At 47.6% G+C, this 15992-nt stretch overlaps 1 protein-coding gene across 1 annotated transcript in view; it reads left to right on the top strand.

Moving 5' to 3' along the window:
- Positions 1–15992, top strand: part of jbug (filamin-type immunoglobulin domains fbug) — a 194927-nt gene that overhangs the window by 83454 nt on the left and 95481 nt on the right. The window contains exon 3 of the mRNA XM_055076682.1: positions 82–271. Within this exon, the coding sequence (XP_054932657.1) occupies positions 82–271 (190 nt within the window). The remainder of the gene's footprint in view (positions 1–81; positions 272–15992) is intronic.

Raw genomic sequence — 15992 nt, forward strand, 5'->3', positions numbered from 1 at the left:
GCCTAGTATATAGCGTTTCTCTTTAGTAACCCTGTCGTGGTGGATGGTATGCGCTATACTGACTGCTTCGCCGTGACGCAGGCAACACGGACATTGTGGAGGGCAACCTGAAACTCATCTTGGGCCTGGTGTGGTCGCTGATCCTTCGCTACCAGATCGGCCGCACAAACTTCCCGCCCAAGAAGCTCATGCTCGCCTGGCTGCGTGCCGTGCTGCCCGACCTGCAGGTCTCCAACTTCACCACGGACTGGAACTCCGGCATGGCGCTCAGGTGGGGGCTCGCTCGCAATCAGTCAGCCAATCACTCGCGCGGGCCATTTCAGCTTTGACCCCGCTGACAGTGCCATTTTGACAACGGCGGGGCAGCTGCTGCAGTTTCTGAATTCAACCGGACTGAGTGACCGCCTCTGTGAGAGAGCTGATGAACATACCAGTTCGTCTGCGACTCCGAAGTGCATGAACTGTGATGTTTTATTTGCTCCTGTTTATCTATTCTTTTCTTTTCCTCCTTTTACATCGTAGGGTGGCCGATCGGGCCAGTCTAATTGGTTCGCTTCAGTGATCTCCTTTATCTCGTTCCTTGAGAGAGCTGTCTGAACTTCCCCGTCCCCCTCCCCCGGTACAGGGTTGCCAACCGGAGATAATCTCTCGTTAACCTCCCTGTCTTTCTTTTGACTTTCTCTATCTCTCGCTTTCTCCCTCAGCGCCGCACGCGATAACCGGCCCAGCTTTGGTGATAGCGCAATGCCTAAACCTGGGAGTTTCGATGTCGATTAGTGCTGGTGGAACGATGAAATTTTCGATTCGAATCGAGTACAGATATATTGAATACGAATGTTGAGACCAGCACCGATTACTATTATGCTACCGGGCGTAGATAAAGAAACGCTAAGAAGAAAATGACCGACAGGGAGCGATCTAAGGAAGCCTCAGCCTGGCTGCCAACGTGTTTGGATGAAGAGGCTTGTCTTCGGGCCCTGGTCGAAGCGGTGGCTGAAAGTTTTCTTTTGTACGCCCTCGCTTCAAGTTTCCATTTTCCTGTGATTCCTTGGTTTGTAAAGAAGGAAAGCTGGACTACAACAATCTGGGATTACAAGGGACTGCTAAAGACGTCATGGAGCAGAAGATAAGATCGTGGGAGAAAAAAACCACGTAAGTGGTGGAACACACACACACGCACACGCACACGCACACGCACACACACACACACACACACGCACACGCACACGCACACGCACACGCACACACCTATAGAAGAGCCTAAGCAGGCATCTAGGGATCATAGAGAAACCAAGAAGCTGGGGTTACACGAAGAAGATGTACTGTCACATGGAACAAGTACCCGGAAAAAGTAGCTAGGGTCGCGAGTGAGCTATAGTGCAAGAAGAAAAATAGATGTACAAACATATCCCATTCGCATGGGAAATAAAAGCGCACCAAAAGGGAAATCTTGTTTACTTTCTTTGGTATATGCAACGCTATAAGGAAATCCCTTGCACTTTGCAACGAGAAGGACGGGAAAGGTCACCACGACGGGGCCTGGCTGGTCTACAATGGGGTGCTTGAAGCGGCCGGTGAACCACGCGCATAAACCATTCCTCCCAATGCGGGCGGGCTCGCATAATCCTAACAAACCTGTATGTGCGATCATATTCTAAAATTTGATCATACTTCAATATTTGATTCTTGAATGAATACTTCGATTCGAACCTTAAGTATTCAACTTGTACGTTTTCGGTACTTCTAATATTGCGCACTGCTGATTTTAACACCGAAGTGCCGAATGGTTATGCTCGACCTCTTCGCGCCGACCGTAGCGACTTTGTGGCGTAGCAGTTGCGAGCTCTGAACTAGGTCGGGACGCCTAAGCAAAGAAAAGAGAGTTCGCGAGCAGCGTACAGTCTCACGGTAAACGCATTCAAGCTCGTGATTAAGGTCGTTTGGAAAACTATGCTGTGTGCAGAGGTAGTTTTCGACGATGAACGCTTTGTAAAACAAAACGTGACGGTATCGTCCATTCAGATGCACGAAGTCTAAGGTGCGCCCCTCCATTACAAGCTGTATTAGAAGCTTCGCCAAGATGTAAGACGCATGTAAGACGTTGCGATTTACAAGCAAAAATACATGCAGTACGATAATGCCAGCATGCAAAGGCATTTCTTGCAGTTTATAGGCTTGATGTCGATTTTCCAAACCGAGAACAGTCGCAACATTTTTACATCGGGACATGAGTCAGATTTAATTCGCTGCATTATGGCTTTCAGCCTACTGCATTGAGAGGCAACAGAAAATGCTTAAATAGGTTTATTCAGCAGGAAACGCGAATAACTACGTACATTCTATGTACATTAAATATACCCGACCTTAAACTGACGAAATAAGCGATATATATATATATATATATATATATATATATATATATATATATATATATATATATATATATATAGCTTGCAAATCCCGACCACAACCTCAATATCGAGTTTGATATGAGGTCGAGGGGACGTATCTGGCGGCAACCGAATGCTGGGTTGAGGTTATTTAAAAGCACCTCAAGCTTTATGGTACGAGGTTGAGAGGCGCCGTCAAGCCTTATTATAGGTTGAGGTCATGAGCTTTGTGAGGTCCCCGTTTTCCCACCTTTGCATACAGATACACACAACGCTGCTGAAGCGTGCGCGTATAAATGTATTTGCACCGTTTATTTCAATCGATCGATTGATTGCTTAATCAAAAATGCCGATCAATCAATCAATATTTTTGCCCCTTGCCGTCGTGCAGACGGTAAACAACAGTACTCTGTCATGGTTAATCTTTTCACTCGTCTCTCGATAACTTCAGTCTAAATGTTTTTTTTTTTTTTTTTTTTTTTTTTGCCTGTGTGGAAATATATTTGACGATCGCATTGTGGAAGGGTCACGAGAACAAGAGGTGCTACGTGGAATGATCCAATCGTTTGGAATGCGCCAACTTGACCGTGTTACGATTTCGGCCTAATGATCTTCTGTTCCGGCGTACCACACGCATTTGCAAGCAGTTCTTACCCTTCCATTAGGGTGGAGCCGAAGTTTTCCTCCACAGCGTCTCAATACCCTCCCCCCTCTCCTTTCCGTTCGCCCTGATTTTTCTTTTTGAAAGTTAAGCGCGACGGAAAAGCGGCATGGTCGCTGCAGAAAGGATTAGCAATCAGCTTTGGTTTTTCTACAAAATATGGTAAGTTTACCTACTTTAGCTGTTAAACGAAAATCGCAAGTTAGCCTGGTGCTGCAGACCATGCACACGAACATAAAGCGCGAAAAAAGAAAGAAAGCAAACAGAAACGTGAAATTAGGTAAACCACTTTTTTTTGCAATCTTTAGCGTTCGCGTATTTCTCCGCCGATCCTTTCGAGACCATCACCATGCAGCTGCAGCGCAGACGCGGGTCAATGCATAATCATGCTCTATATTCGGGTCTCTAATGAAGCGCGCTAATGAAGGGTCGTCTGCAAGACGTCTGCAACAGAAACTGGCTCATGAGCTATATAGCCGTCGACCTGCCCGGCTTTCTTCTACAGACCGACTCCATATGGAGGACAGCCTCCCAGGAAGCGTATATACGGACCGGGCCAATGAGAAAAGGCGCGCAGGGAGAAAGCGATCAGCCATGCGTGCGACCGGACCAGACGAGACTGTCTGTCCGGGGGCGCGACGAGAAGAGAAAGTGATGGCAGCGCTCGAGCGGAGAGCGAAGTCGAGCGTGCCATTTCGCCGTCGGCGCTGTCCGCCGGCCTCACGGGAAGGAGGGGTGACGCTGGGCCATTGTCGCGAAATTGCATTTCCCCAGCTACGCGAGCTATAAGGCTCGTTGGGGGTCTCGTCGTACAGCATATACGCGCTGACCCCCGTACAACGCGCGTATAGGCGGCGGCGGCGGGTAACGGCGTCACCGTGTAATGGGCGGCCGCGGTCGTGACCCCTTCTTTTCGAATCGCGGGCACTTGTACGCGGCCAGGAACAATGGCGGGGTCGAAGGCTCATTCTTTCCGACGACCGCAGCCACACGCGGCAACGTCGTTTCGCCGTCGTCGCTTTCCCGGAGAAAGTGGAGGAATACGGTCTGGCACCCATAGTGTCCGTCCGTAATGTTCCGCGCTGTGTCGGTGGGGGAGAGCCACCCACAATCTTCGCTAGATCGTATCTAGGACTACGTTCCAGCGGTTCCTTGAACGAGAGACTGCTTGGTCCTCGGTAAAGTAGGCACTGGGGCTTGTTCGTGTTTCTTATGACGAACGAAAGACAACGCATACAGGAAAACGTGGACGGAGCCAGCTCTCGAGCCAAAGCCAGACCCTGCTTCGAAATGGTGATATTATTTCGACTCCAGATAAGCCACACCGCTTGAACGGCCGGAGGATACAGACTTTGTGAGTGCCTGTAGACCGTCATTGAAAAAGCTCCCTTGCTCTCTCACTCTGTCTCGCTCGCTCACTCATTCAGCCATCTCGGTCTCCTTTACTGCTTCTTCAGGGAAGTACTTTTTCCTGCCCCTCCTGCCCCGCGTAAAATAGTTCGTATCGCATTGCAAAGGTGGAAAGAAAAGGAAAGGAAGAAAACACGGCCGACTTTTGCGAAGCGCTGCGGCAGAGGGCGCTATTACAGTCTTGGTGGCGCTTGTGGGCGCTTGGTGGCGCAGCCCACCGCTCGTTCCAAAGGGGACGCTCGTAACATCCATCCATTCATCCAGCCATCCATCCAACTGATCTTATCCAGGGGCTTACGCGCCTTAGACATCTTTCGGCGCCCACCTGATACAAAGAAGAAGATCACAATCTTGATCATCATCATCATCAGAGCAGCGAAACGTTTTATTGCGAGGCTAAGTCGGCTGCATTGCATATAATTAAGCCTCATTATCAGCTTTACAGCCCGCTATTCCTCGAAGTACAACTTGAATGCGTCTCGCACATATTTGCATATATACCATAGTGCTTCTGCAAGAGCATTCTGAAACGATCAATTGAAGACGCGGTAAGAAGTCCACCTTACACCCGTGTTGCCACCCATCATTAAAAGCGCGGATGTGCTGCGAATACTTGGCGATGTAAAAGCATAAATATAGGCACCTTAAACCGCTTGCACGCGAGACTTGTGAAGCCTATACTATAGCACGTTACGCGGAGACGCATTCGTGAGCTCACCGTCTTTCTAACGTAAGAGAGACGACTGCCTGTGAAGATGAAAGCAGCCAGCTCCAACAGCTCATTTCAATTGTTTTCTATTTTGGCTTTAATTTTATATGCCATTTCCTAGGGGGGCAGGGCGAGGATGGATCAACTATTAAGATGCCATGTCAACGCCGTTTACACCCAGAGTCTGAACAAAGTGTTCACGCTACGACCTTCTTTATACCTCCGCCCCCCTATTTTTACCCCCTTAATTTTCACATTGCATAAGTGGGGTTATTCGACGGCTCAGTAATGAGCGCGCGCTTGTAAAACAAAAACCGAGGACAATTCACGGCTTCGTTTCAGTTTCAGTTTGTTATTCTTCGGCATACAGTGAACGGGTTACAGATAACTAGGACTCGTGTTTTCGGAGTTTATTTTTCTTGTAATTCGGATGGTTTTTTTCGGAGTTTATTTTTTGGCGGAAATTCGGCGTTTATCGGAGTTTATTTCTCGTAAATCCCCAATTTTTTCTCCGAAATTCGGAGTTTAATTTTGCATTATTCTCAATACTCCAAAATCTTAGATGAAATGATATCTGAACACGAGAACATCAGTACACACGAAGCATATCTTGGTTGTCTGGAAGGTTTGAACGCACAAACACATATACACCTAAGCACGAATACTTGAATGCAAAACACCTACGTTTGTGCGTATTACAACCTTAAAGCTTGTTGTAATAGACGCAAGCATACATTACAAGGTTGCTGTCACTGATGGAAGCAATTGAAGTTTATCGGATAAATACGAATTGTCAAAAATCTTACCGGCGAGTGTTTATCGGATTTCTTTCGGATTTATCCGAAAACACGGAGCCCTGCAGATAACACACAAACGAGGGCTCCAAAGTTAAATACTGCAACGGGACCATTGCCGTGCTCTAACATTTTAGAAGCTTCTACACCTACTACGATTACTTGCGTCACTGGACTATAGTGCGTACCAGAGTAGCGGAGTGGCAACTCCGGATGCTGTACGCTTTCCTAGAGAATAAAAAAAAATCACTCACCCGCCGGTCGCGGACGCTCCAGGGCCAGATCCTGGACCACATCAAGGTCGAGGTCCGCGTCGGTAACTAATCCAGGGGGAGACGGAAGCAAAGCACAGGTGAGCTGGACAAGTGCGGTGTCCGGCACTGCTACTCAGTCGCCTAAAGCTAAGGGGTACGTCTTAGAACAGGAAATGACGCAGATTAGAAATATGTTAGATATGCAACGCTTAAATAAGAGATCAAGCAGCTTAGGACAGAAGACACGATGCTCAGCAACAAAGAAAAAAATAGCCACACAGCCTCCGCCAGTAGGACGCCGACGCTATAGTCGAGCTTCAACACCCGTTCCCACACAAGCGAACGGAGAAGCACCACCACACAAAAGGAGGGCGCAAGAAACGGTTGACGAAAGGAGCGACTTTACAATCAGCGAGGTTATTGGAACGTTTAAAGAAATGTTCGATGGGCTACAGCAACAAATCACAAACGTGTATGTAGAGAATAAACGATTCGATGGATTAGAGAATAGAGTAGCGGCACTAGAAAGCACACCAAAGGATATTCGGCTGGCAGGCGCGGGACCGGTTAAAAGCAAACCGTATAGCAGACCGAATGTGGTAGAAGACAGCAAGGCCACCGAGGAAGAACAGATAAATCAACACGGCGCCGCGTAACCAATACGTGATTTGGCAATGGAACTGCCGCGGGTATCGTCGCAAGCGAGGAAACCTGTAGCAGTTCGTAACAAGCAAGGAGACGCCAGATGTCATTGACCTGCAGGAGACCGGGGGATGGCAAAATTATCGGGGTATAAATCTTAGTGGTTCCGGCGAGAAGGTAACCGTCATGACGCTGATACAGACACCTCTCGGCTGTCGAGCACGATACCGGAATGCGCGGCATAGACCACCTCCTGATTGAAATAATCCCCTCCCGTAAAGAAAAGGGAAATCTATTTATTCTTAACATATACAGTCCACCCCGACACAAGCCCCAATTCGGACCACTCTTCCTCAAAGTGTTGAGCGTAGCGGACATGGGGGAGGGGGGCAGGCGCTAGTCGTGGTCGGCGATTTTAACGCGGCACGCGCGGCTTGGGGATTGTTGCTTACTCCAGGGTAGCGTATCGTACTGCTGCCGAGTTGTAGCGACGCCTGCCTATCGAAGCTCGACCGACGTTACTATTGGGTAGCGTGGCGTTGTCGGCGGGCTGCAGGCATCCGGTAGACCATGGCGACCGGGCAAGGACGAGACGATTTCTAGTGCAAAACTTGCACGGTTTATTCAAAGGTTGGTGAAAGACGAAGAGAAGATAATGAAGTGTTTAAAAAAGGTACATTTCGGAGCCCCTTAAATAGGCTGTCCACAATCGTGGGAGGGATCTTGCTTCCGTCGACGTCACGTACGTGACAGGCACACAGTCTGATTCGCGGAACGAGGGCCCCGCCTCCGTTTATACCTAGCTTCCGGTTATACCTAGCCTGCGGGAATTGTAGACGCTTGTCCTTTTGCGCGTTGCTGGTTCGTGGAAGTTCTCCTGTAGAGTTTGACAGTTCGAGGAAAGGGTCTCTCTGAAGTCGCACACACACGTAAAAGAGGCCTGTAAGCACTGTGGGGCTTCCGCCAGACCGGCAGACACTCGAGATGACCATGGCGAATTAGGAAGTCACGCTTCGTTTCGACGAGGCATGGTGGGCGAAAATCTTTTTTGCACGGCGTGCTAGATGCCAGCCGTAGCAGGATACAGCATAGAGAACATTGAGGGCCGAAGCCTTTGGGCAGACGCTAAGCACGAAGGTCTAACGCTCATAACTGACCCTCAGGCACCCACCAGAATAGGAAACAGCGTAAACAACGACACACCAGATTTCTCATTTACGAAGGATGTAGCAGATTCTCGATGGACAAACATGCAGGAAAGCTTAGGTAGTGACCACTACGTCGTCGTCACAACGGTACAAGCAGGCCCAAGGAAAAAGAGCGGTAGAGAACTGAAACTTGTAGAATGGGACTCTTTCTGCAAAATCCGACATGAAGATGCTGAAGACACTATAACGGACAGAGAAATTAAAACGAAGTGTTAAACGAGCTACCAAAACTGTTCCAGAGGAGGCAGGGATATAGGAGATGGATAGCAGATTATTGCACGTCTGAGAAGCGAAGGGGTAGTATGCTGAAAAGATGCAAAAAGCTAAACCATAAATGGAAATTAAGGAAGAGAATGGGGGAATTATACAAGGAGATCGAGATATACGCAAGTAGGTTAATCCGACAAAATTTGGAAGCCACGTGCAACTTGTTGGAAAGTCAAATGGGAATGTCCAAGACCTGGAACATTCTTCGATGCCTCTTGGACTCCGAGAGTACAAAAAGCGTACAAAGGCGCAATCTACAGAAGGTTATACACAGCTACGAAGGTACAGAAGACGACCCCTTTCGAGAACTCCAAAAGATGTACGTTGGAGATGCGGATAGAGAACGACTCCCGGATTACCTAGGTAACGAGAATCCTGATGTCGATACCCCCATTACGTAGGCTGAAGTCAGATATGAACTTACCAGGCTCAACCCGAAATCTGCACCAGGACCTAATGGGATAACCAACAAAACACTCAGGAACCTCGACGATGCGTCCATCCGAGCTCTCACTGACTACATGAATAACTGCTGGGAGCAAGATGGCATTCCAAGTCTATGGAAATCAGCCCTAATCATCTTTATACCGAAATCTGGAAAGAAACCACAACTGACGAACTTAAGGCCCATATCGCCAACATCCTGCCTCGGCAAACGCATGGAACATGTGGTTCTCACACGCCTCACGAGATACATGGATGATGGAAGACTTTACCCATATACCATGGCTGGATTTCGACCCAAGTTATGGATGCAAAATGTTATGCTCAAACGGAAACATCAGATCACAGATGCGGGTGCGAGAACTCTAGACACCAAGGCGATACTAGGGCTCGATCTAAGACTTTTGACACTGTCATGCACAAAGGACTAGTACAAAATCTCAAAGAGCTGGGATGTTGGACGTAAAACATACGCATACATCAAAGACTTCTTGACGGATCGTACGGGGAAAATTTTAATTGGAGAAACCAAATCGTAGGCGCTCAAACTAGGTAATAGGGGCACCCCGCATGGTTCAGTCCTATCCCATTTTCTATTCAACGTGGCAATGATTGGTCTTCCTGCGAGACTCAAAAAGATACGACTCGGACACAGCCTATACGCGGACGACATCACCTTCTGGGTGTCGGCTGGAAGCGATGGGCATGTGGAAGAGACCCTCCAAACAGCGGTAAACATAGTCAAAGACTACGGCAGAGACAAGTGACTGAGATGCTCCTCGCGAAAACCAGAACTTCTGCTCTATTGACCCATATGCAGGGGTCGAAAAAGCATTAAGGAAAGGCCGGGAATTGTGGTCACAGTAGAAGGCACTATAGGATACCTATAGTGGAGAGCCTGAGAAGGCTGGGACTCCGCACATCCGAAAACGGCCATAATGGAGAAACCATTAGACTACTGGACAATAGTGTTCAACAAACAATCAGACTAATAAAGTGGATATCCAACAGAAACTATGGCATGAAAGAGCACAATCTCATCCGATTAATAGAAACATTCGTAACCAGTCGTATCGTATATGTGGTCCCTTACCTTATAAGCTCTACGCTGCGGAGAAAGCCACGATAGAATGCATCATTAGAAAGGCGTATAAGCAAGCCTTGGGACTTCCGGCAAATACATCAAACGAGTGTTTCCTGGTGCTCGTCGTGCACAACACGCTGCAGACAAGCAGCTGTCACTTAGGATTCGATCCCGTGTCCGGCGCATATGCGAGTAGTCGTGCCGTCATCGTCGTATCTTTGTCGGTTGTGGTCGTCATTGTCATTGGGCCGTTTGAAGTTAAGAGTGGTCCTGCTCAATTTTCCAAATTATTATTCTTGTTTGACACTGCCCAAAGTTCGATTAACCCGCCGCGGTTGCTCAGTGGCTATGGTGTTAGGCTGCTGAGCACGAGGTCGCGGGATCGAATCCCGGCCACGGCGGCCGCATTTCGATGGGGGCGAAATGCGAAAACACCCGTGTACTTATATTTAGGTGGTCTAGGTGGTATTTAGTACCCCAGGTGGTCGAAATTTCCGGAGTCCTCCACTACGGCGTGCCACATAATCAGAAAGTTGGTTTGGCACGTAAAACCCCATAATTTAATTAAAGTTTGATTACTCTGCATAACCTGAACTCCGGCGACCCTGTACACGCTATACATATAAGACCGTTACAAGTGCCCTCGCCTGGCTTCTCTCTCCTATTGCACGCTTAACGATTTTTGCTTATTTCGAAGTTGCCCCCCTTTTTCTGGGCCACCGCCGGCTTGTCGTATAAATGCGCCGCTTTGTTGCTCTCTCGCTCGGAATGAGAGAGACGGAGAGAGGAGAAGCGAGGCACAAGGCACTCACGCGGAGATTATATAGTTTCAGGTTTCGCTTCTAGGTCGTCGTCGTCGCCGCGTCGTCGTCGATTCCTCCGCAAAGCCGCCGCAGCTGTATGCTTCTTCTTTTGGTCCGATCTGTTGGTTGGAAAGGCCATTTCGCGTGCACCCCCCCTCTTTCTCTTTCCCTACCCTCCCTTCGCTAAAGAGCGAGTTCTCTCAGGGGTCATTGCGTATGCCGGAGACGTGTCTGCCCTGCCCGTGCTGTTTTACTTTTTTTTCTTCGTTCATTCGGAATCGTACTGAATCTGGGGCCATTTTCTATCGTTTACCGCGCGAGTCGTATATGTGTGGACCTCGTGCCGACCGCCTCCCCCTTTTCTTTCTCCCTCTCTTTCTCACCTAATCTTTAGCGTCGCGACATCGTCGTCTTCTTCTTCGTTGTCGCTGTCGTCTCGGCAGAGGAGTATGTGGTGTACATAGTAGGTTAGTAGGGTGGCCGGGGTACGCGCGGACGGACGGCACTCTGCGGATTTCTCTGCCCGCTCTTGGCTCTCTGCCGCGACGAAGTGCGAGGGCTGCTGCGTCGTGCGCTTCTTTCGTGGGCGACCCGAAGAAGACGCTGAGTGATCGCGTGGTCGCCTTTCTCCGAGGCGTTGGTCGTGGTCGTCGTCATTCGCCGCCGCCGCGTTGGATGTGTATGTGCATCGTACGCCGCGTGTGGGTGTGTGCGCGTGTCGGCTGGATTGAGAGTGCGCCGCCGGTAGCGGAGCTTCGCTGAGGAGTGTTTACGTTGGGCGGCAGGTGGGTGCGACCGCTTTCTCGTTTATTTCACTCCTTCCTTCACTCTGTGCGGCTGGCTGTATGTCCGACTAAAGCTGGTCCGACCCCGAAGGCAGTGCCATCAGAGATGGTGACTTGGTGTGCTGATCCTGAAATCAGTGCGCGTGTCCACGATGTCCACGGGGACCGAGGTTAGAAAGGGAACACGCCCGATACTGAAAAGTGGCGGTAACATCGCCATTAAAGACGCCGTCCTACAAAAATATTTCGAGAAACGTCAAACACAGGAGCCGCTTGTCATTTCTTTGCGGTGGCCCTGTCTGTGTGTGTCCTTTCTTCGTATGTCTGTGTTGTTTTTCGTCCTATCTGGAGTCGCAGATTCATACCAAGTGTGGTTGCGCGCTCGGAAGGTGGGTTCGCACTCGTAGTATACGTGGGCGTCACGAACCAACGCAGAAACCGGAGCACTGCGATGAGTTGAGAAGTGGGCGAGACAATCGCTACATTTGGCCCGTCCACTTTGTTCCTTGTGGTTTTTCCTGCCCTGTATTGGACGAGCAACTGGTCCAACTCAAACATTTTAGTTATCCCTGTCTTGGCCACGTCTCTGCAGCGTTCTTCGTCAGTACTCAACCATATATGGACTCAAACATTCTTAATCTGGTCCTGCATCTTATCCTAACACTTTTCAATGTGCGCACCGTGGGCGTTTTTGCGCGAGTGAGAAGTGTTCGCGATATGCGTGTGCTGGCAGGCTGGCCGCAGTGGAGCAACCGCAGCGATATTATTATACGCGAGTGCTTGAGGGAAACATGAAATTTAGGCGTATGCTAAGCATACTTAAAACATCGACCACAGTTCTCGTGTAGTCTGAAATATAGCCTTGGTCATTTTCTCGTTGTTTTTCTGTGCACTTGTACTGGTCCAAAATCCACGGTAGCGCACGTGTACACACAAATGGAGGCTGGCTACGTGGGCGGAATGCAAGAACGTTCCTGTACCGGCGGCTTGAGTGCACATGAATGAATAGCCCCCGCACCAAGACATGTAGTTCTATAGACCGTGTGTCACTTTGATGCGTTACACTCTATGAATAAATGAATCAAACAATCAATCAATCACTCAATCATCAAATGCGCGCTGTGTAGAGAGTTTTTCGCATATAGCTAGCGCCGACATTATCATATCGGAGAGGGACGATATAGCTGATGTGAAACGCTTATATTCGCAAAGTGTAGAGTCTCTTAATTAAGGTACAGTACAGTATATCGTTTCGCAACTCAACCTCCATTCTTTCATTGACCAAATACTTATCTAAAGTCAACTGTAGAATTTCTCACCCAATTAAAAATAGGTTTCAAAGAAACTGCGCTCCGTTAAGCTCGCATAGCCTTCGATAAGGCACATCGCACTCTCGGCGAAAATCACAGTAACGGTCGGGCCTTGAGTAAACGCAGATTGCCGCGCCGCTAGCCACCACGCGCTGTGCGCGTCGCAGATGCGGTCACATGACGCAAGGGCGTACATGAGTAGCAAGATACACGTACCTACAGTCTCTGCCAAAAGATTCGCGGCCACTCCGCGCCTATAGACTTCTGTTTATTACACCTGGAGTTCCTAAGCGGGGTAGAAGGTTTTGAGGTTTAACGTCCCGAAACTACGCGGTGGGTTGTGTACGTGGACGCGGTAGTGAGGAGCTGCGGATTAATTTCGACCACATCGATTGTTTTTTTCATCTTGTCGCCCGGCAGGCAATCTAACCTGCGACCTCGTGATCCGCGGTCACGCGCGTATAGCGTGACTTCGAAACTTGGTGGCAAATTCGTACAATCAAAGCAGCGTCTGGTTTTCTGTGTGTACTGCTTTCTCACATTGGCAACTACGTTCTGCGTTATGGCCTGTTTCCTGATAAAGTGAAAGCTGCACGTGTTTGCCTTGTGCACAAGGCCGGAAGCAAAAGTATTCTTGGGAACCATCGGCCCATATCACCATTTTATCCGTGTTTTCTATATACAGGATAGCTAAGTATATCCTAAATACCAAACAAACTCAGTTTTTTTCTCTCGCTAAAAAATCAGGTCATAATCGTCCAGCAATATGGATTTCAACATAGTAAATCGCTAAAAGGGTGCTTTGATTAGCATCAACAAAGAAATAATTAAGAACGTTGAAAATAAGCTGTAAACTGTTTGAATATTTTTAGGTTTCGGAAAAGCATTTGACTCCATAAACCATGGCATTCTATTCGACAAGTTGGAAAGATACAGCGTGCGTGGAAATGCGCTACAATTAATTAGCTGTTACTTAAACAGTCGTCTCCAGTTTGTAGGTATCTGAAACGTACGTTCAAGCCTAGAAAGGACAAAATATGGCCTGCCTCAGTGATCGATCTTAGGGCCCTTCCTAATTTCTTGTTTATATAAATGATCTTGTTCGAGTACCTGAAACACTTCATTTCATTCTGTATGCCGACGACACGAACGTATTTTTTAATGACAGTGACCTCAACAACCTGATGTCTAGGGCTAATGTCTGGCTACAAGCGCTATATATCATCATGACTATTTTAAAACCAACTATGGCCGAATGTAAACAAAACAAAGTTATATTTCGATCAAGAAATAAAGCTTATAACACTGACATACAATTAGCTTTTCAAGAGGAAAGAATTCAACGTGTTGTTTCGAACAAGTTATTGGGTCTTTATTTTCAAGAAAATATGAGCTGGACTTATTATATATCACGTTTGTGTTTAGGAATAACGAAGACACGGGTATTCTAGACAAATTAAGCTATATTCTACTAACCTGGTTCAAGCGTCAACTATGATGTGCAGTGATCTTCTCTAAGCTGCTCTATTGAGTTCTAATTTGGGATGGGTGTTACAAACAAGAATAATTTAAACAGACTGCACGAGCTTCAAAAGGCGGTGCGCTTAATTTGAAATATCTCTACTTACGAGCACACATTACCTTTCTTCCAAAAATTTTGTATCCTATCGATTGTGAGCATATTTCGCCAAAGACTTACAAGTATTATATACAGCGGTATTAAATTAAATGAAACAGAATTTCTTGCTTCTTTTCGCCGTCCATACTCTTGTGTGTGCCTTTAAGAGGTGTAGGATACGTTAGGAATATGGTTAGGACATATTACGGGCGCCAGTCGGTTAATTACCAGATACCTGAGCTTTTAGCTGATTATTAGTAGACATTGAATTGAAATATAGCTCGTTCTCCTCGTTCGAAAAGCAGGTTAGACGTCTTCTTCGGGAAAGGGAAGTGTTAAGTAACGGAACGCGCGTTGCAAAAGTTTATTATTATTTTTTATTGAAATGAATATTAGGAGAGGTTGGCGTCTTTATGGTGGCACCGTATTATTATTATTATTATTATTATTATTATTATTATTATTATTATTATTATTATTATTATTATTATTATTATTATTATTATTATTATTATATGCTTGTTTGTTTTCTCCCCCAACGTATTTTGTATTTGCTTTTCAATTTAGTTATCGTTTGGCCGTATTTATTGTATCCTGCTTTCGCTGCTTGTTGGGCTAGCCATAAAGTACGTATTACACTGTATGATTCAGATTGGACTGTATACACTGTCTGCAGTGCTCTGTGTTCTGCCTGGTTGCGAGGCCCATGTGAGAAGTCATAGAGACGTCCTTTGCCTCGTATTCTCTGGTAGAGAAATTTCTCGTGTATTGTATATTGCTGTCTACAAACGTTGTAATTTGGAACATCAGGAAATGTATTACTCCGTCTATATTGTTACGTGTGGAAAGACACAGACGAGAGATGCTATTTACACGCTATTTACACTGGAGCCAGGCAGCCAGGCTGACACTCGCTCGTGCCGAGGGCACCGACCAACTTCTTCGTCGTTCTCGCGGCTGCTCGTCTCTCGCGGAATCATATCGTAATATTAACCCCCGGCGGCAAAAGCACCGTCACGGTGCTGTTAAATATCCAAGGGGCATGGAGAGTTGTAGGGCTTGAGTCGGGCAACGTGGACAATGTCACTGGTTGTCACAGCGGAGGACGTGGTGGGCGTGGCTAGAACGATTTCATAGGTGACATCGGTCACTTTGCGTATCACGCGATATGGGCCTGTGTAACAGAAAAGCAGTTTTTCACAAAGGCCGACTTTACGCGATGGGGACCAAAGCAACACGAGGGCTCCTGACACAAAATGGACATCACGGTGACGGAGGTCGTAGCGTTGTTTCTGCTTGTCTTGATACACTTGTAGACGAGCGCGCGCAAGTTGGCGAGCATGGTCAGCATGAGCGATTGCATCACAGGCATAATCGCTAGTTGAAGCTGTGGCGGACGGAAGCACAGTGTCTAGTGGTAGCGTCGGTTCGCGGCCATACAAGAGGTAAAACGGGGAAAAGCCAGCAGTTTCGAGACGGGAAGAGTTATATGCAAAGGTAATGTAAGGTAGAGCCAGGTCCCAGTCACGGTGGTCGTCTGAAACGTATTTGGATAGCATGTCTGTAAGGGTGCGGTTCAAACGCTCAGTGAGGCCGTTCGTTTGGGGGTGGTA

Source organism: Dermacentor andersoni, chromosome 2, assembly GCF_023375885.2.
Source record: "Dermacentor andersoni chromosome 2, qqDerAnde1_hic_scaffold, whole genome shotgun sequence".
Lineage (NCBI taxonomy): Eukaryota > Metazoa > Arthropoda > Arachnida > Ixodida > Ixodidae > Dermacentor > Dermacentor andersoni.